At 38.8% G+C, this 20312-nt stretch overlaps 1 protein-coding gene across 4 annotated transcripts in view; it reads left to right on the top strand.

The window, feature by feature from the left end:
- Positions 1-20312, top strand: part of stau1 (staufen double-stranded RNA binding protein 1) — a 45348-nt gene that overhangs the window by 22252 nt on the left and 2784 nt on the right. For 2 of the 4 annotated variants that reach the window (XM_048549939.2, XM_048549937.2), the window contains exons 7-14: positions 919-1017; positions 4549-4761; positions 13937-14080; positions 14168-14314; positions 14403-14481; positions 16773-17104; positions 19360-19482; positions 19658-19743. In XM_048549939.2, the coding sequence (XP_048405896.1) occupies positions 919-1017; positions 4549-4761; positions 13937-14080; positions 14168-14314; positions 14403-14481; positions 16773-17104; positions 19360-19482; positions 19658-19743 (1223 nt within the window). The remainder of the gene's footprint in view (positions 1-918; positions 1018-4548; positions 4762-13936; positions 14081-14167; positions 14315-14402; positions 14482-16772; positions 17105-19359; positions 19483-19657; positions 19744-20312) is intronic. The other 2 variants (XM_048549938.2, XM_048549940.2) reach the window with 2 other exon arrangements.

Raw genomic sequence — 20312 nt, 5'->3', positions numbered from 1 at the left:
TTATTTCTACTCGTAACTATCTGCTTATAGCTGAAGCATCTTTTGCAACAGCTTTTGCATCCCTGTTCGTTTTACCTTTTCTGTTACTCGCGTTTGGTCCGCTTTCACGAAGGCTCAATTCAGCTTCAATGTTTTTGTCAGTACACAATATTGCCTGTTGTCTCATTCCCATTGCACATTGTTCTGCAATATAAGCCCTGTATACTCTTTGCCAATCCTTTCCACTCAGATATTGTCTTGGACTGAACAAAACTGGTCCAAATTTACACATTTGATTCCAAGCAGATTTTCCAACTCCATATTCTCTATTAAAAGACTGCCAACCCATCCATCCACCTCTGACTAGCTCCCCCTATCTGTCAAGGTAACCCTCATTTCTGCATTTGTCACTTGCATTCTAATAGTGTCCTCCTTTGGATTTTCATTCTCCACTCTGTAGTCATGACTCAAAAGCTGCCATAATCTATCACGTGCTTGCATCCATTGGTTACTAGTTTCCCTTGTGCCATCAATTTAAAATTCTTATCCTTATGTTTGAATCCTTTATTATATTTATAGCCTTGTATTAAATTACCTTTAAGTCTCTCTTAACCTGCTGTCCCTTCTCTGCAAACTCTCTTGTCCTCTGAAGAATAAGCAGCAGAGTGATATTAGATTAAATCTAGCATCTTTTGGGGGGAAAAAAACACAAATTTGAGTCAAATAAACTGTTGAATGGTGGCATTCCACATCAGTTAAGGCAGTTCAGACACACTAGTGATAGTTTAAATATAATATTTTCAGAAAAATTTCTGAGTTGAATTGTAGTATCATAGAAGGTAACAAACTTTAACTCGTGTCCATGATCGTGAATGAAAGAAGTGTTTTAAATTTGTTATTACATTTCATGCTAGTAACTACAGGAATGTTTCCTTTCAGATCAATGGAAAAGAAACAGATGATGATGATCTCAATAAATCTGAAATAAGCCAAGTTTTTGAGATTGCACTGAAAAGGAATATGCCTGTGAACTTTGAAGTAAGGTTTTCATAAATGGCTTAATCAATTAGCATATCAATTAAACTTTCTGGTTCTTGGCAAAATCTAGCTGCATGAAACCTTTCATAAGTTGATGTTGAAATGATTAAAAGATAATAAAATGTGAGGCTGGATGAACACAGCAGGCCAAGCAGCATCTCAGGAGCACAAAAGCTGACGTTTCGGGCCTAGACCCTTCATCAGTTCCCATTATCTTTGAAATGATTAAATTTTGTCCTTGTAATTTTTTCTTTGAAGTGCTATGGAAGAAATTCGACACTACTTGGTTTGGAAAGTGAAAACTGTGGAAACAATCTAAATGCTTTATAATTAGAGAAAGCATCATACTGCTGGGTCAGGTCAAAAATTTGTTTCAACTGCCTCTGGAATTATCTGCCAGTGGGAAACAACATGGTATTCAGTGTATCAGTGTGGAATCACTTGCCTCCCTGGGCAATTATAGCAATTGCAGCAAGATACAGGATGCCAGAATTTTTTTTTCCAAGGGTACAGAAGTTTCCAGTGGTCCTACGTTATTTGAGCCTTCCTTATGTTGGTCAGGATTCAAATATTCATAAAAGTAATATATTGATGTTTAGTTTTGCTGTTTCTGCTTAATTATGTGGGTACGTGGTGAGACTTTCAGTACCATGTAACTTTTCCCTTTTGTACAAGTAGAATTCACAACAACAGTGGCTGAGATGTCTGTGTGCTGCACTGTTTCTTGTCTCGTGCCTATCCTCCACATATTAAATCTTTTAGAAGTGCATGGAACATTAACTGAAGCTACTGTACAGAATGTGTTGGGAAATGAAGAAAAATTTTCCATTGATACAACAATACTGTTTAGGCAGGTCGAACTGGAAAAGTTAAGCATTTCAAATTCCACAATCCAAATTCAGTCTGCCATTTTGGTTGTTAGATTGCGTCTAACATTGTTTTTATTATTATTAATCATACTAAATTGAGGTGGGATGCATATTTATTAAACTCAGTTCTTGCAGCATCTATTAATGCTGGAAGTGGCAGTCTGAGTATTTTCATTTACTGAGCTTGTACCATCAACGTTGTATAATCTGACTGCTGAGTCCCTTCAATGCTCAAACTTTAGTCTTCTGAAATTAATGCCATCTTGCAGGTTTCATTATTTATTTTTTAAATGGTAAGTTCCACAAATTATTCCAAGTGTATCTGTTAGCATTGCCTTTGGATTTGAGGACCTCTGTTTCACTGGTATATTGATGCCTGGGACTAAACTTTGACATGTTGCCCTCAGCATGTTCAAATGCTTTAATTGGATTTAAATATTTTAAAGTATTTCTGAAAAAAAACTAAGCTTATATGAGCACCTTGCTTTTCTAATTCAAACCCACCTGCCTGTGCAAGGGAGTGTACTAGTTATATGCTGCGCTTTGATTTTATCTCCTGAACTATACCCAACTGAAAGGAAGAAAGAGGCACACAAGTTGCACTTGTATTCATGCTTAATTTTGAATCTTCAGCTTTCAAGAAACTATTCCCTGTCAATTGGGCAAAAGTGAATAATTTATACCTGCAAAACCACTTCAGGCAGTGAAAGAGATGAGCACTTTGCCTAGTTAATTCAAATATAATTGTCTTAAGCTGATTTTTAAAGTTAACATGCTTCTTTAGAAGGCAAGTTAAATACAAAAGAGGAGGCAAGTGGAGAGGGTCATTTAATTAACACTTGTTGGTATTGAGAGATGGGGCATTGGCGGGGGGGATTATGCATTTGAGTTGGGTCTCAGAAGAAATTGTAAAAATGGAGTGCTGAAGAAAGATTATCTTTATAGGACTTGATTAGCAAAGCAGGGGTAGAATTAGAGTACTAATTACCACATTCTGTCTGCAAAATCCCACACCAGGTGCCACTAGTGCTGGCGGTGGTTCCTTTACCAGAGGCTACTATCACCAGTTTATTCTTGAAGAAAACAAAAGTCATATGGAAGGGAGCAGAAACAGTAAAAGGTGGACCATTTTCTTGCCTGCGTTGCTAAGGAAGGGATGTGAGGGCATGAAGTATAGATAAGGGGTTTTTGTTTTATGTGAAGTAGTCAACTGCATTTATTTCTGTGCTGCTTATCCACACTGCACATCTGTGCATCTTTGTCTCACTGGCAGCTACACTTATTTGATTCTACCTGAATGACATACTTGAAACCAAACAAAGAATTCATTGATTCAGAGAATGCAAAATTGTGGCCTATATTGTCATTCCCTTTTATACCCATTAAGTGCAGTCAAAATATTAAATCTTTTAGTTTTGAATTTCTCTTCAAGTGGATTTAGTTTGGATATGTTTTGGTATCTTTGATACTTGTCTTTTTTTTTCCAAGAAGCTGAAGCAGCAATATATTGAATTTGCATTGCTTGTCTGTTTAAATCTGTTGTGTCATTATGCTGACATTTCTCTCAAATGTTATGAACACTTTGTTTTAATAAATATACAAGGTCTAATCTGATTGGCAGTCCTCTAACTTTGTTTAAATGTTCAGTTACATTTTTGACTTTTCTGTACCTCTACCTTCTAAATCTGTCTTGCATGATTCTGTAACTCATCACCTGCAGAGGTAAGGTTCTTGTATTGTTGTGCATCATTCATCTTTATGCCACCTAGTATGAAAGTGACCTGCCTTTAAGAAGCGTTGAATGCATGTCACTGACTTCCATTTTAGCATTGAGTTGTACAAATACTTTTGATCAGGGTAGTTCCAAAAAATGTTTTCTGAAGGTGGTTAACGTAACACACAAAAAATTTAATTCATGAATGCATATATCATGTTGGTTTCGAAAATCTAAATTCACTGGATACGTAAAGATGAGAATAGCTGCAGTGATGCTGAATAATGGCTTCTGGGTTGTACTTGTAATTCTCCACTGAAAAATGACTGCATCTCAGTGTAGGTTGTGTAAGCAACCCTGTGCCATTTTTTTGAAAGAAATAACATGATGATATTGAACAATGTTGTCAGTTATGAGCATAGGCTATCTGCCATCCACTTGCTCTTTTATGGATGCTGAAAAATGGGGATTTGAACTTTTTTTTTATTGATTTTTGACAAAAAATGAATGAGTACAAATGAGCCAATGAATTGCTCCCTTATTTCTCATCAGCTGAGTGAAAAAAATGCAGGCTGTCACTTGACCATATTGTGTTGAGTCTTCGCTCTCCCTCTTGTGTTGCTAGTATGCAAATAATCAGTGTTCATACACAAGTTCTTGATGACTGCACAACTGCATGCTTGTTACCATTAAGATGAATAATGCATGATATAGCCGTATCTCCACAGCTAATCCACTTATTGTCACAGAGCTCCCTTGAAGAAAACCTTTCTAAATTAGATGGAAGGGGGGGGGATTTTCATGGTTGACTGCTGAAAAGTTTTTGAAATTGATAAGCCATCCTTGTGAATAAATTAAACATGACAAATAATTACGTTTAGATTGAATGTATTCTGCTAGTGAATTTGACTTTGCAGGTTTTAAGAGTTTAATATTTTGGATTCACAGGTAATAAAAGAAAGTGGCCCCCCACATATGAAAAGCTTTGTTACTAAAGTAATGGTTGGAGAATTTTCAGCTGAGGGAGAGGGGAAGAGCAAGAAAATTTCGAAGAAAGCTGCTGCAATAGCTGTTTTAGAGGAACTGAAAAAACTTCCACAGCTTCCAACAGTAGAAAAAGTGAAACCACGCATAAAAAAGAAAACCAAATCAATAGTAAAGGTGTGTAGACCTTTTATCTCTATAAAAGAATGTTATTTGCGGAGAGGTGGGTGTGGAAGAGATCTTGTGCCAAATGGAGGCTCATTTCATAGCCATTGCTGGACCTGATTTTCAGCTATACTTTACAAGTTTCCATTAATTTGGTGACTCTTGTAAGTGGAGATGGTTATGCTCCGCCATAGCTTTGAAGTTGTATGCCAGGCTGTGGTCTCTTTGTAGCTTTGGAGGAATAGCTCATTATTAGAAAGAAGTCTCAACAAACATTGTTGATATTAAAACTGCAAGAAATTCAATGTCTGTCATCAAAGTAATCTTTTTGATTTTTTTGCTTGAGGTGCTGCCATACAGTGCCTGTACATTTTCTTTGGGGATCTATATTTTATGGCTATAAGACAGGAACAGGAAAGTTAAAACAAGTTCAGCATTAATCTTGTGAATCTACATTCCAGTAAGACCATTTTGTATGAGGTGCTGGTGAAATAGAAGAATTTTTTTCAAGGCTTAAACTGGTTTTTAGGATGGAACTGTCTGTTGTATTTTCTCATTGCGTAGTTATCCAAAAGAAACTATGGAAATTCTTATTCATTGCCATCAAAAGTTTTTAGGAAAGGGATTTCTAAAATTCTAATTATAAATGGTTATTAGCTATCAAAAGCTAAATGTGGATTAAAGTGATGGCCCATTATTCAGCTTTTGTTTTTAGGACTAGTCTGATTCTTACGTTTCTATAGAACCTTTCAACATCTGTGAAATGCTTTATGTTTCACAAGTGTCATGAAACAAAAATTTGATGTAGAATCACCCTCTGCCACTCAGTAAGATTATAGCTGAACTTGCACATCAGCTTCACTTTTCTGTCCTATCTCCATAATTGCATATCCCTAAAGTGGAGGTAAGTAAAACAAGTAGGTATGAAGGAGTCTCTTAGCAGAGGAGAGTTTGAGAGCAGAGAGCCTAAAGAAGGCAATTCTAGAACTTGGTGCCAAAGCATTAACAGTATGGATGCTAATGGTTGGAGCCATTTTAAAATTGGACATGTACAAGAGGCTTGAATTGGAAAGCAGTAGAACCCTCCAGGCATAGAATGGAGGAGGCTAGTGTTGGAGAGGGGCTGTGGAGAAATTTGAATGTTAGGTTGAAAATTAAAAACTGATTCCTAATCTGGTAATATGTTAAACCCATGGAAGCTAGGACAAATAAATGAATGGGGCAGTGCAATTTACAACTAGGGCAGCACAGTTTTGTTTTTGATGAGTTGACTTTTAAAGAGGATGGTAGATAGAAGGTCAGCCAAGAGAGAACTGAAATTATAGAAGTTAGCGTAATTTAAGGTATTGATAAGATTTCCAAAGCAGCTGATTTGAGAGACACACATGTAGTGCAGTGGAATATAGGTAGCCAAGGTAATGGAATGGACATTTGATTAGGAGCTAGTTTCATGGTCATGTAAAATACCAAAGTTTTGAATGCTTGTATTGATCCTCGAGGATATGGCAAGCAAGATATATGGGATTAGTGTTTATGATGAGGTCTTTAAAAGTAGTTTGGTGATTCCAGTACAGTTGGTTCTGCTATAAGGTGATCATTGCATTCCTGTGCAACGTTATGTAAAAGAAAATTGCCCTATAGAAATAACAGGTCGATGGGAAAAGTTGAGTTAGAACAAAGAAAATTACAGCACAGGGGGCTGAACAGGCCCTTCAGCCGTCCGAGCCTGTGCTGATCCAGATCCTCTAACTAAACCCGTCGCCTGTTTTCCAAGGATCTGTACCTCTCTGGTCCCTGCCCATTCATCTATCTGTCCAGATACATATTAAGTGACACTATGGTGGCTGGCTGCCTCTATCACCTCCACTGGCAACGTGTTCCAGGCACCCACCAGCCTCTGCGTAAAGAACTTTCAACACACATCTCCCTTAAACTTCTCCCCCCTCAGCTTGAAATCGTGACCCCCTAGTAATTGAGTCCCCGACGCCTTGGTTGGCAGGTGGTGGGGGGGAGGAGTAGAAGGCCTCTTGCTATCCACCCTATACCTCTCGTAATTTTGTAGACTTCAGACAGGTCCCCCTCAACCTCCATCTTTCCAATGAAAATACTCCTAATCTACTCAACCTCTCTTCATAGCAAGTGCCCTCCATACCAGGCAACGTCCTGGTGAACCTTCTCTGCATCCTCTCCAAAACATCCACGTCCTTTTTGGTAATGTGTTTACCAGAACTATATGCAGTATTCCAAATGTGATCGAACCAATGTCCTATACAACTGTAACATGACTTTCCAACACTTGTACTCAATACAATGTATATTCACTGTATTTCATTTGCTTTGAAGTTGTATCTGCTTTATTTTAAATTGAAAACCTAACTTTAAAACCACATTAACAGATGGATTACAGACATTAGGGGCAGACCACCAAAATAAAATTGACTCCATCTAACACAAGTTTGTGTTTTAGAAACAGTGTTCCCCTATTTGTAAATCACGCTTTTAGCCAACTTGCATTGGCAGAATACATGTGATTGGGGAACTATATTTTAATGAAAGACATTGCTGTTCATTCAGGACTGGAATTGGATAAGCAGTGTAAGGAATTGAGGGCAGTTGATGAATCAAAAGCTGATGATCAGCCATAAGACCATAAGACATAGGAGTGGAAGTAAGGCCATTCGGCCCATCAAGTCCATGCCGCCATTTAAATCATGGCTGATGGGCATTTCAACACCACTTCCCTGCACTCTCCCCGTAGCTCCTGATTCCTCCTGAGATCAAGAATTTGTCGATCTCTGCCTTGAAGGCATCCAACGTCCCGGCCTCCACCGCACTCTGCCGCAATGAATTCCACAAGCCCACCACTCTCTGGCTGAAGAAATGTCGTCTCATTTCAGTTTTAAATTTACCCCGCTAATTTTAAGGCTGTGCCCACGGGTCCTAGTCTCCCCACCTAACGGAAACAACTTCCTGGCATCCACCCCTTCTAAACGATACATTATCTTGTAAGTTTCTATTAGAGCTCCCCTCAACCTTCTAAACTGAGTGCAATCCCAGGATCCTTAGCCGTTCATCGTATGTTAAACCTACCATTCCAGGGATCATCCGTGTGAATCTCTGCTGGACACGCTCCAGGGCTAGTATGTCCTTCCTGAGGTGTGGGGCCCAAAATTGGACACCATATTCTAAATGGGGCCTAACTAGAGCCTTATAAAGCCTCAGAAGCACATCGCTGCTTTTATATTCCAACCCTCTTGAGATAAATGACAACATTACATTTGCCTTCTTAACCACGGACTCTACCTGCAAGTTAACCTTTAGAGAATCCTGGACCAACACTCCCAGATCCCTTCGCACTTCTGATTTGCAAATTTTCTCACTGTTTAGAAAATAGTCCATGCCTGTATTCTTTTTTCCAAAGTGCAAAACCTCACATTTACTCACATTGAATTACATCAGCCATTTCCTGGACCGCACTCCTAAACTGTCTAAATCTTTCTGCAGCTTCCCCACCTCCTCAGTACTACCTGCCTGTCAATCTATTTTTGTGTCATCGGCAAACTTCGCCAGAATGCCCCCAGTCCCTTCATCCAGATCATTAATATATAAGTTGAACAGCTGTGGCCCCAACACTGAGCTCTGCGGGACACCACTCGTCACCGGTTGCCATTCCGAAAAAGAGCCCTTTATCCCAACTGTCTGCCTTCTGTCAGACAGCCAATCCTCAGTCCAAACCAGTAGCTCACTTCGAACACCATGGGCCCTCACCTTGCTCAGCAGCTTCCCGTGAGGCACTGTATCAAAGGCCTTTTGGAAGTCTAGATAGATAACATCTACTGGGTTTCCCTGGTCTAACATACTTGTTACCTCTTCAAAGAATTCTAACAGGTTTGTCAGGCACGACCTCCCCTTACTAAAACCATGCTGACTTGTTTTAATCTGACCCTGCACTTGCAGGAATTTAGAAACCTCATCCTTGACAATGGATTGTAGAATTTTACCAACTACCGAGGTTAGGCTAATCGGCCTATAATTTTCCATCTTTTGCCTTGACCCTTTTTTAAACAAGGGACTTACAACAGCAATTTTCCAATCATCTGGGACTTTCCCTGACTCCAGTGACCTTTGAAAGATCACGATCAAAGCCTCCGCTATTTCCTCAGCCACCTCCCTCAACTCTAGGATGTAGCCCATCGGAGCCTGGAGATTTATCAGTTTTTAGACCCTTTAGCTTTTGTAGCACTTTCTCTTTTGTAATGCCTACCATACTCAACTCTGCCCCCTGGCTCTCCCTAATTGTTGGCATACTACTCATGTCTTCCACTGTGAAGACTGACGCAAAGTACTTAAGTTCTTCAGCTATTTCCTTATCTCCCATCACCAGCCTTCCAGCATCAATTTGGAGCAGCCCAATATCTGCTTTTGCCTCTCGTTTGTTTCTTTATGTATTGAAAGCAGCCAGTATACGTGTGGAACCTGATGAGTTCGAGGATGATGTTGAGAGGCAGTTTGGTGAGAAATGAGGGGAGCATGCATATAACCTCATGACCTCCAAAAGTATCACTGTGGGTACAAGAAACTGTTACAAGTAATTTTCTGGCTGCGACTGACTGGACAAAAATGAAGCAAAAGAAGGATAAGTCTACCAAACATACACAACGCACAGAACTGCAGATGCTGGAAATCAAGCAAAATGGATATCGCTGGAAAAACTCTCTCTCCACAGATGCTACTAGCCTTGTTGGATTTTTCCACCAATTTGCTTTTTTTGTTTATGACAATCCAACCAAGCTGGGTGCATGTGGAGAAATTTTGGATGCCAGTGTGCCCAACTGTGTTAAAGGGCTGCTGGATTTTAAAGGATGAGGGATATCTTCCCATGTTACAAAGGATATAAATTGTTATTTTGATTATGCAGTTCCAGTGCAGTGTTAGGGGTAGAAGCCTGGTGGTAGAGGGGACATGCCTTTTAAGGTAAGGGAGTAAGTTTAAAAGAGATGAGAGGCAAGGTTTTCTTTTACACAAGAGGGTGGTAAGTGTCTGGAATGCACAGCCAGAGGTGGTTGTAAAGGTGGATACAATAGTGATGTTTAAGACCATTTTGATAGACGTGTGAATAGGTAGGAAGTAAATGTGAGGGAATAGTTGGAGATGCAAGGTTTTAACTGCACATCGGGCACCCTTGTATATTTGGGGTTGTTTGTTTTGTCTTGGGCAGCGTTTTTGAATTTTACAAGCTTACTTTTAAGAGCAAATTAGTTGGCCCTTCCAATGGATGCAAGACTGAAGCTTGTGGTGTTCTGTTGAGTTTCGAATCTGATAAATCCCCATTATATAAAAGTTACTTTCTTTATGGAACTACTTGAACTTCCAGTGTATTTCATTTACTTTGAAGTTGTAATTGCTTTATTTTAAGTTGAAAACCTCACAAATCCATCTGTTCATGTTGTTTTGCACAGCTTGAAACAATTTTCAATAGTTCTGTAAGGTTTGATGTGAGAGCGCTGATGTAATGAAAATTAAACACCATGCATGCAATGGTGAAGGTTGGCAAGAGGTTTCATCAGTGCATCTGTAAAAGTACAGATTTTAGAATGGGTGAACTCTAGGGATTGACTTTTTTTTAAAATCTTGCACTGCATTTTCCCCTAAGCAATGTAAGCTATGTTCATAGTGCATCATATCAGACAATTTTCTCTTCCCTTCCTCCATTAATTCCATCATGGTTGAGGAACAGCTCAATGGTGATTGCTTTCAGCATCCTAGGAAACATTATAAAACTATGGCAGAGTGAAATTTTAATGTCAAATCCACATCTATGGGCTTGATCTGTGCTGGTGGTGATGTGTGGACTCTGCCCGTATGAAAGAAAACTGATAGCGTGTCATGTGCTATGCATTTTGCAGGGTTATAATCTGAGAATTCAATTTGTGGATAGGAAATGTCAGAGACCTCCTGTTTCATGATAAGTAAGCAATGTTTTTTAAACGTGTGATCCAGTTAAATATATTATGCATGACAATTTACAAACATGCCAGTGGCCAAAATGACGCCCCTGACTTTGAGGTATGAGGATGAGCAAAACTTCCTTTTGGTTCAGAGGTACAGAGCTGGTTAACTAAAGAAAAAGGATCTTGATCTTGGATAATGGAAAGGAATATTGGTTTGATTTATTGTGCCTGGCTATTGTTCATTGATCCATTGTGGAACCACATAACTGTCTTTCTAACGTTTTGAGAATGAAATTTTAGCTGATGTTTGACCTTTAGTTGGTAATCCAGATTCTTGTGGGGTGACCAGTAGAGTGCCACAAGGATCGGTGCTGGGTCCACTGCTTTTCATCATTTTATAGAAATGATTTGAATGTGAACATAAGAGGTATGGTTAGTAAGTTTGCAGATGACAGCAAAATTGGAGGTGTAGAGGACACAACCAGAGTACAACGGGATCTTGATCAGATCGGCCATTGGGCTGAGGAGTGGCAGATGTAGTTTGATCTAGATAAATGTCAGGTGCTGCATTTTGGAAAGGCAAATCAGGGCAGGACTCGTACACTTAATCATAAGGTCCTGGGCAGTGTTGCTGAGCAAAGAGACTGTGGAGTGCAGGTTCATAGTTCCTTGAAAGTGGACTTGCAGGTATATGAAATTTTAGAATTAGAGTTAGAATCCCTACAGTGCGGAAACAGGCCCTTAGGCCCAACAAGTCCACACCGACCATTGGAACATCCCACCCAGACCCATCCCCCTATAACTGTCTCAACCCTGAGCACTATGGGCAATTTAGCATGGCCAATCCACCTAACCTGCACATCTTTGGACTGTGGGAGGAAACCCACGCAGACACGGGGAGAATGTGCAAACTCCACACAGACAGTCGCCTGAGGCTAGAATCAAACCTGAGTCCCTGGTGCTGTGAGGCTGCAGTGCTAACCACTGAGCCACCGTGCCACCCTGAATAAAGAAGGCATTTGGTGAGCTTTCCTTTATTGATCAGTGCATTGAGTATAGGAGTTGGGAGTTCATGTTGTATAGGACATTAGTTAGGTCACTAGTGGAATACTGCATACAATTCTGGTCTCCCAAACGCAGGAAGGATGTTGTGAAATTTTAAAGGGTTGAGAAAAGATTTCCAGGATGCCAGGGTTAGAGTGCTTGAGATACAGGGAGAGGCTGGGTAAGCTGGGCTATATTTCGTGGAGTGTCAGAGACCAAGGGGTGACCTTGTAGAGGGTTATAAAATCATGAGGGGCATGGATAAAGTAAATAGCCAAGTTTCCACCCCCCCCAAAAAAAAAAAGTTGGGAGAGTCTAAAACTAGAGGGCATAGGTTTAAGGTGAGAGGAGAAGGATGGAAAAGGGCCCTAAAAGGCAACTTTTTCTCTCAAATGGTGGTGCATGTATGGAATGAACTGCTGGAGGCTGGTACAATTACAACATTTCAAAGGCATCTAGACCAGCATATGAATAGGAAGTGTTTAGAGGGGTATTAGCCAATGCTGCCAAATGGGACCAGATTTATTTAGGATATCTGGTCGGCATGGGTGAGTTAGACTAAAGTGTCTGTTTCTATGACTGTCACTCATGGAATTTGGGTAAGGTACAATGTGCCTGGAATATTAAGCCTGAGGATTTTAAGTGTCAGGTTTAAATAAATCGCCTTATCAATTTTCTACGTCTGGTCAGTCGTCAAGGTAATGTAATCTGAAACTTTTTAAGTATCTGGTATATTTCATGCTCCTTCCATTAGACTGTTGCACTCTAGTTAATCTCATGTAGAGGAGTTATGTCAAGATTTCACCCAAAGATTTAAGCAAATCTGATTGCACCACCACATACTGGTCTGGCCATTGTTTGACAAAATTGTTACTGTGACATCAACAGTCTATGATGAACAGCTTTTGTTGTATGAAATACTTGTTCTGCTTATCCTCACTCTGCCTCCTATCACATTGCTAATTTTGTAGCTATTCTTTTCTCTGAAGAAATGATCAGCACACAGTGAGTTCATTTGAAATCTGTCTGTAGGATTCTTCTTTCCATCTTGCAAGTTTGAGTATGTGATTGTTTTCTAATTTTCTGTTCACTGCCCAAGTTAAACAGCCTGGTTATGTCCACTATCTCCACTTCTCAAATACTTACGTAGTAACTTCTGTTTCCACATTAAAAGTTTAGGTGCAAGTCTGTATTCAGAGCTTAATCCAATTTTTCTTTGAATAATTTCTTTTTATTCTTCTTTGGGCAAAAAAATCAAGTATCTTTTTACTTAATCATCATGCTGGGGATTGTCTACTTTTAGCATAAATTGCATGCATGCCAGGTGCAGCAATGTACTTTGCCCAAATGTAGATTTCTTTGTCTATGTGGGCCTTCCTCAAGATTTCTAAAAATTTTTACAGTACAGAAACCAGTTTGTGAAATGGATTCTCACCCATCTCTATATCATATTTGAGGTGGTTTAAACTCAATGATTCTGTAGCCCTAAAAAAACTTATTTTTTTCCTGAGTTGGCTTTGTATTCAGCATGGATAACACACTAACCTGCTAGTGCATCAAACTTTATCCTTAATTTCTTCATGAAATATCTTATCTACATTGGTATCTTCTGAGTTTTAGACTGTTGGTACACATTTTTGCTTGTTTAACAAATGGCCAGTCTTGGACTATTGTTATCATTAATCTAGTTTATTAAATTGAATTAAGTTTATTGATTGGGAACAAAAGGCATTCTTGCAAATGCTTGATTATTCCTTTTTAGAGATTTGGAAGACAGCACATGATGTGCATGATGAACTCTCAACTCAGTAAGCTAACGGGGAAGTTTTCCAGTTTCCTACAGGGACAAAAATTCTTGAATCCAGATAACAGTTTCTCAGTTTCTAGCATCCAATAGTAAAGTGATTATTGGCAAAGTTCTGGAAAAAGGCCCTTTTGGCCATGAGGAAAATGGGGAATAAAAAATAGTTTAAGGAAAGCAAAGCCACTTTTGGTGTTAAGGAAATCTGCAAGATTCAGCACTAATTTTTTTTTTCAATTTTTTTTAACATTGGGTTACTCTGTACCTAAACTAAAACTGAATCTGGCTTTTCAAATTTGGCTGCAAAAATTAAACTTTACTCTTCATCTCACCCGGTGATTTAATTTGAATAGTGCTGAAATGCTGAGCTTGCATCTTTTTTATTTTTAAGCTACAGACAAGTCCAGAGTATGGGCAAGGAATGAATCCCATCAGCCGTCTAGCTCAAATTCAGCAAGCAAAAAAAGAAAAGGAGCCTGAATATACATTAATGGTAGAACGAGGCCTTCCTCGCCTCAGAGAGTTTGTTATGCGGGTGAGAACTGTTACATAATTTATCTGATTATCTACAGATTTTGAAGTATACAATTCCAAATAACCTAAACTGTATTCCTTTGTATAGGTTAAAGTTGGTGGTCAAGTAGGAGAGGGAATGGGCCCAAATAAGAAAGTTGCCAAGCGAAACGCAGCTGAGAAGATGCTGGAACTTTTAGGTTTCAAAGTTCCTCAGCCTCAGCCACCTAAACCAGCTTTGAAAACTGAAGAAAAGGTAATTTTGTTTTTCATCAGTCCAATTAAACTTGGTTTGCTTTTAAGTTCCCAGGTAGATTCTGATAGAATTTTAATTTTCTTTAAAGCCAACTGTGAAAGAACCTGTGAAAGGACGCAAAGTGACATTTTTCGAGCCTGGTTCCTCCATAGAAGATACAGCAACAGGTATGTTGCATATATACAGGCACTGCACCTGAAGGAGGGCAAGTGGAGAAATACTTGAGGAGCAGTGATCACAATATTGTGTTTTGTTTACTTTGAAATGCTGTGATCTGCCCAAATATAAAAATACAGGAGGGTGTCTAATTTCAGTGAGTCGCTAAATAATCTGGCTCACCTAGATCAGAATCAGTAAGATATTCAAGATAAGGGAACCAAAGGATTCCTTCCAAGGTATGGACAGGTATAATTTTAACGTTTTCCCACAAAGAATGGTAAGAAATTCGAAGAGCATCCTTAGTATGCCTTAGATCATAGTGACAGTAATAACAGCAAAAGCATCAGTCACTTCTATAAGGGTTGTTGTGTGCTGCCTACCTCTGAGCCAGGAGGCCTGGGTGCAAGTTCCACCTGCTCCACAGGTGTGCAGTAACAATTCCGAAAAAGTCGCTAAGAAAATATCTCTGCCACCTACAATAAGAAGTGAATAGATAGCAACTTCTAGTATCTGTGCATGAAAATTTAAATGCTGAAATCAAGTGATTTCTATTTTAGTTGTCCTGCTTCTCCAGGAAGTTTGCTATGATGGTGCGTTGGCAAAAACATGTCACTGAAGTGTGTGTAAATTTTGAGAATGTGTTCTTTTTTGATAAGCAATAAAAATTGTGTTGATCCATTCAAATTTAAGTTTTTAGTGGTGTTGTATGTCCTAATTGCTGCCAAACAATCTTTCTGAACTGAAAATTAACTTATTGTCTTTCTGAAATTCCAATAATGCTTACAACTGTAAAATGAAATTTTAGTTTCTCTTCTGTCTCTCTTCCCACAACCCCCCCCCCCCCCAAAAAAAATATAAAAACCCCTATCATCTTTCTTTCTCTAAGGATTCTGCAATCTGGTTAACGAGAGACACTGTTACCTGACTTGGTCATACAAGTTCCAGCTCACCTCAGAATTCTATGCTGTTTTGGCTGCCCAATAATAAGATCCAGTTCAAAAGCCTGTAAAGTTTAATGTGTAATGAATGGCTAGCAATACCTTTTTGTTGACATTTAACTCCAAAATGTAGCCCAATGGAATTAAAATGAAGCGCAGAAAATGTATGATGAATTTCATCTGTATAAATTCCGTGGCAAACTGAGCAGATAATGGATATTCCAGAGAAGCACTGAGTCTAAAGCTCTGAGGATAGATTAGTGAGTTGACATAAAAAGGATCCTGAAAGTGATTGATAAAACTAGAAATTGTAAAAGTGTGGGGCAAATTAAGAACTATTCCTCTTGTGGAAGCAGGACATGTCCAACGTCCTCAGTTAGGTCTTAAATTGGACAACAGGGTACTGCAAATGTCACAGCAAATGAGAAGGTAGTTGAGAAATTAGGGTAAAAATAAATTAAGATTTACTCAAGGAAGGATGTTATTAACTTGGAACAGATGCAGAAACAGAATCTGAAGTTCATCTATGCATAGAGATGTGTTCCTGTTAGATCAGTGTAGGTTGAGGGGAGAGTTTGTAGAAGTCTTTAAAATCTTGAAATGTTGTCTTTGGTTGAACAATATATGGAGAAATTGTCATTGGTAGGCACCCATAACAAAAGGATAGAATTCAAGTAAGTTCTTGAAAACTAGAGGCAAAACAAAAACGTTTAGGATGAATCCCTATTTAAGGGAAGTCTAAGAATAAGACATGGAATTGATAGTCCCCTTCGAGGTACACAGTCATGTTGAGCAGGATAGCCTCTTTCTATGTCGTTACATGCGCTGGATTCTTGCTTTAATGGGACTCCTAAACACTGAATCTGACATTGAATCTTACCGAAGTGAGGAATTGCCAATTTTGTTCCAGTGTAAAATCTACCACCTTGAGGTGATTCCAAGTTGCTACAGTATGAGCAATTTTGTCTTTATAATTCATTTTGATGGAGAAATTACAACTTTGCTTTGAAAAATCTCTTAACTAGTCATTTTAAGGGAAACTATGGCTAAATTTTGCATGAGACTCAAAGGATTCTATACCTCTGCAGGGAGAGTTCAAATGTGGAGAGATTTACATCAGGTAATGCTTAACTGCTCAGAAAATTTTCTTGTTGGGGAAGTAAAACTTCTGCAGAGAATATTATGAATACTTGAGATGATGATTCAATTATGTCAATGTGGTCAACAGGCAAACTTGCATTGTCAACAATCAAATGTCCAAAATTCCAAAGAAAAGGAGTATATGTATATCTGAGCATCCTTTTGTGTTGTCATTGAAATAATGGTGTTTAAAAATAATCCTAAATGGTACTGTTTTTCAGTTAAAGATGGCAACATGCGCTTGGAAGATGAATTCCGAATGCCTTATCCCAGCCACCAGCAACTGCCTGCTGGAATCCTTCCTATGGTTCCTGAGGTAGCACAGGCTGTTGGAGTCAATCAAGGGCATCATACCAAAGATTTCAACAGGCCTGCAGCAAATCCAGCTATGGCCACTTTCACTGCAATGATAGCAAGAGAGCTCCTGTATAGTGGGACGTCTTTAACTGCAGAAACTATTTTGAAAAATAATCCTGCAGCTCGCAAGCCACAAAGCACCCTCACCAGACCTTCAGAGCAATTGGACTTTTTGGCTACTGTTCAAGCATTACAGGTATGATAAATCTCTTTTCTGAATAGTTGAGGGGTTATCACTGAGTTTAGCTGAAATAGCTTTTAAAAGCACTTTTATTTTTGGTCTTGAGATGGACAGTGCATACATCAAGGCATTGCTTTCTCTAATGTAACAGCTTTGTTTCTTTTGCTGTATTATAAATTTATTTAGTACTGATGCATTTAATCTTTTCAATAGTATTGACTGCAGCTCAAGAACACAGTGAATCTGTAAAATTCCTTACTTGTGTTGGCCTTGCTGGCAAATATTAAGTATAACTTGAAGCAAGGCTAACCTTGCAAGCAGTGTTGGAATGTATTGAGACAAACTTGAAAAGTTCAAGCATTAGAAATAAGGTCATAATAAATGTGTAACAAAGATAGTGTACATGTTTCATCTGTACTACTACTGATGTGGGGGTGGGGCATCAGATTTCTGAGGAGCCAATTCTGGAGCAGGTGGGACCTGTATATGCTGAACGGATTTTACCTCAAAGGGACTGGGACTGATTTTGCAGAGATTTCTGCTAGTGGTGTTGGGGTGGGTTTAAACTAGCTCGTTAGTGGCATGGCATCCTGCGGGGAAATCCAAATTGGGAGTACATGAAGTTGGAGAGATGCTAGGGAGACTGGAAGACAAGAGAATCTAAGATGAGCATAGAGTACGCTTCAAATGCGGAACTGTGTCAGAAAGAGAGTTGAAGAAGCTCTCAATGAGTATACACAGCATTTGCAACAAAGTAGACAACTAATTGCTATTGCAGAAACGTGGCTACATGGTAACCAGAACTAAGGACTGAATAATCAAAGCTTTTCATTTAGGAAGGTCATAAGATGGAATTGCACTGATGAGGGATGGGATCAGTCTTTCAGTAAGGGAGGATCTCCAGCTGGAAGAAGAGTGTCAAATCTGTTTGAGCGGAACGAAGGGCAGCACATTTCGAGTTGTATACAGGCCACTAAGTAGTAGTGTTAATGTGGGACATGTTATTAATAAGGAAATGAGGAAAGCTTGTACCACAGGCAACACATTAAGAGTGACTTCAGGTCTGCATATAGATTAGGTAAACCAATTGGACATTAGCTGTGGAGGACAAATTTCAAGTGACTTTCTAGAGGATGAACAGTTCGGATGTTGAGCCATGCGGGTTGAAATCCAGTATTGTGAAGATTCGGATGAAAGGTCGCTGGACTTGAGTGTTAGCTGTTTTCTCTCTACAAATGCTGCCAAACCTGCAGAGTTTCTTCAATTTGTATTATTACTTTGTGTCTGTTTTCACCTGAGGAAGATGCTAGCAATCTCCCAGAGTTGAAGATCCAAATGGTTAAGGAGAATGAGGAGTTGAAGCAAGATTAGCATTAGTAGGAAGATTTGTACTGGAAATTAATAAATCACCTAATGCTCTACATCCTAGAGTGTTGAAGGAGTTGGCTATAGAGGGAGTTAGTGCTTATCTTGGTGATTATCTTCTAAAATTCAGTAAATTCTGAAATGGCACTTTTTCAAAGTTTTGAGAAGTAAATGTCACCCTGCTATTTAAGAAGGGAGTGAGAGAAAACCAGAAAGTACAGACTCAATAGTCTATCATCAGTAGAAATGTTGAATCAGCCATGATTGTGTTGAATGGCAAGGCAGGCTCTACAGGTTGAATAACCTACCCCTTGTCCTTGTTCCTTTTGTTTTAATTCATATCTCAAAGATGGTGACTTGTAGAATTTTCATGAGTTGCAATAAATGTCTGGTATGCAATCCAAATAACCTTTTTAACGTGCAGACATAGAATCTGAGCCAAGACTGGTCATGGCTGTGACCTCTCCCTTGAATTGATTGATATGGGGAATGTCAATCAAGGTGTCTCAAATCTTGTCTAGTACAGTTAATTTAATGGCTACTGGAAGCAATTTTTCATTCGCAACACCAGGCTCCATGTCATCTGATGTGATTGACTCTATTCTGTTTGTAGCTATTTGCAAAACAGTGGCTCAGAAAAATATCAAACTGCATTTATTTTACATATTATTGTAGATAGCCTCATCTAAATACTTCTAATATCTAACTTGAAAGTCTTCAGGTTTTTTCACAATGTCTTAGTAATTTTTAAAAAATTGAATCAATGCAACGAAGTCAAATTTGAAGCAATGCAATCATATACAGTACTGGTATTTTGTTTTGGCACAAGCCTTTGACAGTTTGAATGTGCCTGTCCATCCATTTGTGTTAGTGATGTCATGTCATGTTACGTTCTCCATTTTCAGGTTGAATACAAAGATTTTCCAAAAAATAATAAAAATGAATATGTGTCACTGATTAACTGTTCATCCCAACCTCCTCTGATTAGTCATGGAATTGGAAAAGATGTTGAATCCTGTCATGATATGGTAAGGATATTTTATGCTTTTCAAAACTTGAGTAATAACCTCATGCTTATTCCTGGAACTCTGAAATTTCACCTAAATTACAAGTTCTTTATTAATAGCCATACTTTTTTCCTAGGATCATTACATGAAAAATGTAATATTTTTAAGATCGTACATGTCCCTGTTTCTTTTTCAGGCTGCACTTAATATCTTAAAACTGTTGTCTGAGTTGGACCAACAAAATGTAGAAATACCAAGAACAGGAAATGGACCAATTGCTGTGTAAGTATTAGCTGATGCAGTCAAATCAAAAAGATATGAATGTGGCATAGTTGGTATGGCAGTAACTGGGGGTCACAATTTCTAATTTGTCAGCAAGAGAGCTAGAAGTGCGATGAGAAAATTCTTTACTTAGCAGATTCCAAATATTTACAAGGTTATCAGGGAGAGTGGAGGCAGGTTTCAAAAGGAGAGGTGAATATATATTTAAAAGTGATGAATTTAAAGTGCTATGACTATAGGCTGGAGACTGGTAGCTCTTTTAGGAACAGGTACAGACTTGAAGGGTCGAATGGCCGCCTCCTGTACTCAAAAATCCTATGATAACCAGGAGCATAAATAGGCAATTAGGGACTGAACTAAAACAAGAAGGAATGCTTTATTCTGGAGAAACAAAAAGGACTTTGTGGGGTGGAAATCAACTAATAAGAGGGAATTGGTGCGTGGTTGTGAATGTGATGTTCTTTGGAAACTTAAAAATTGTACCGTTTAGAATTGAAAATGACATACTATTACATAAGAAGCAATTGATAATAAACAGGTAATTCTGGGCCTGGAAAAACGTTTTTAGT

Source organism: Stegostoma tigrinum, chromosome 19 (genome assembly GCF_030684315.1).
Source record: "Stegostoma tigrinum isolate sSteTig4 chromosome 19, sSteTig4.hap1, whole genome shotgun sequence".
Lineage (NCBI taxonomy): Eukaryota > Metazoa > Chordata > Chondrichthyes > Orectolobiformes > Stegostomatidae > Stegostoma > Stegostoma tigrinum.
The sequence above is the reverse complement of the archived record's forward strand: the minus strand, read 5'-3'. Positions and strand labels throughout refer to the sequence as shown.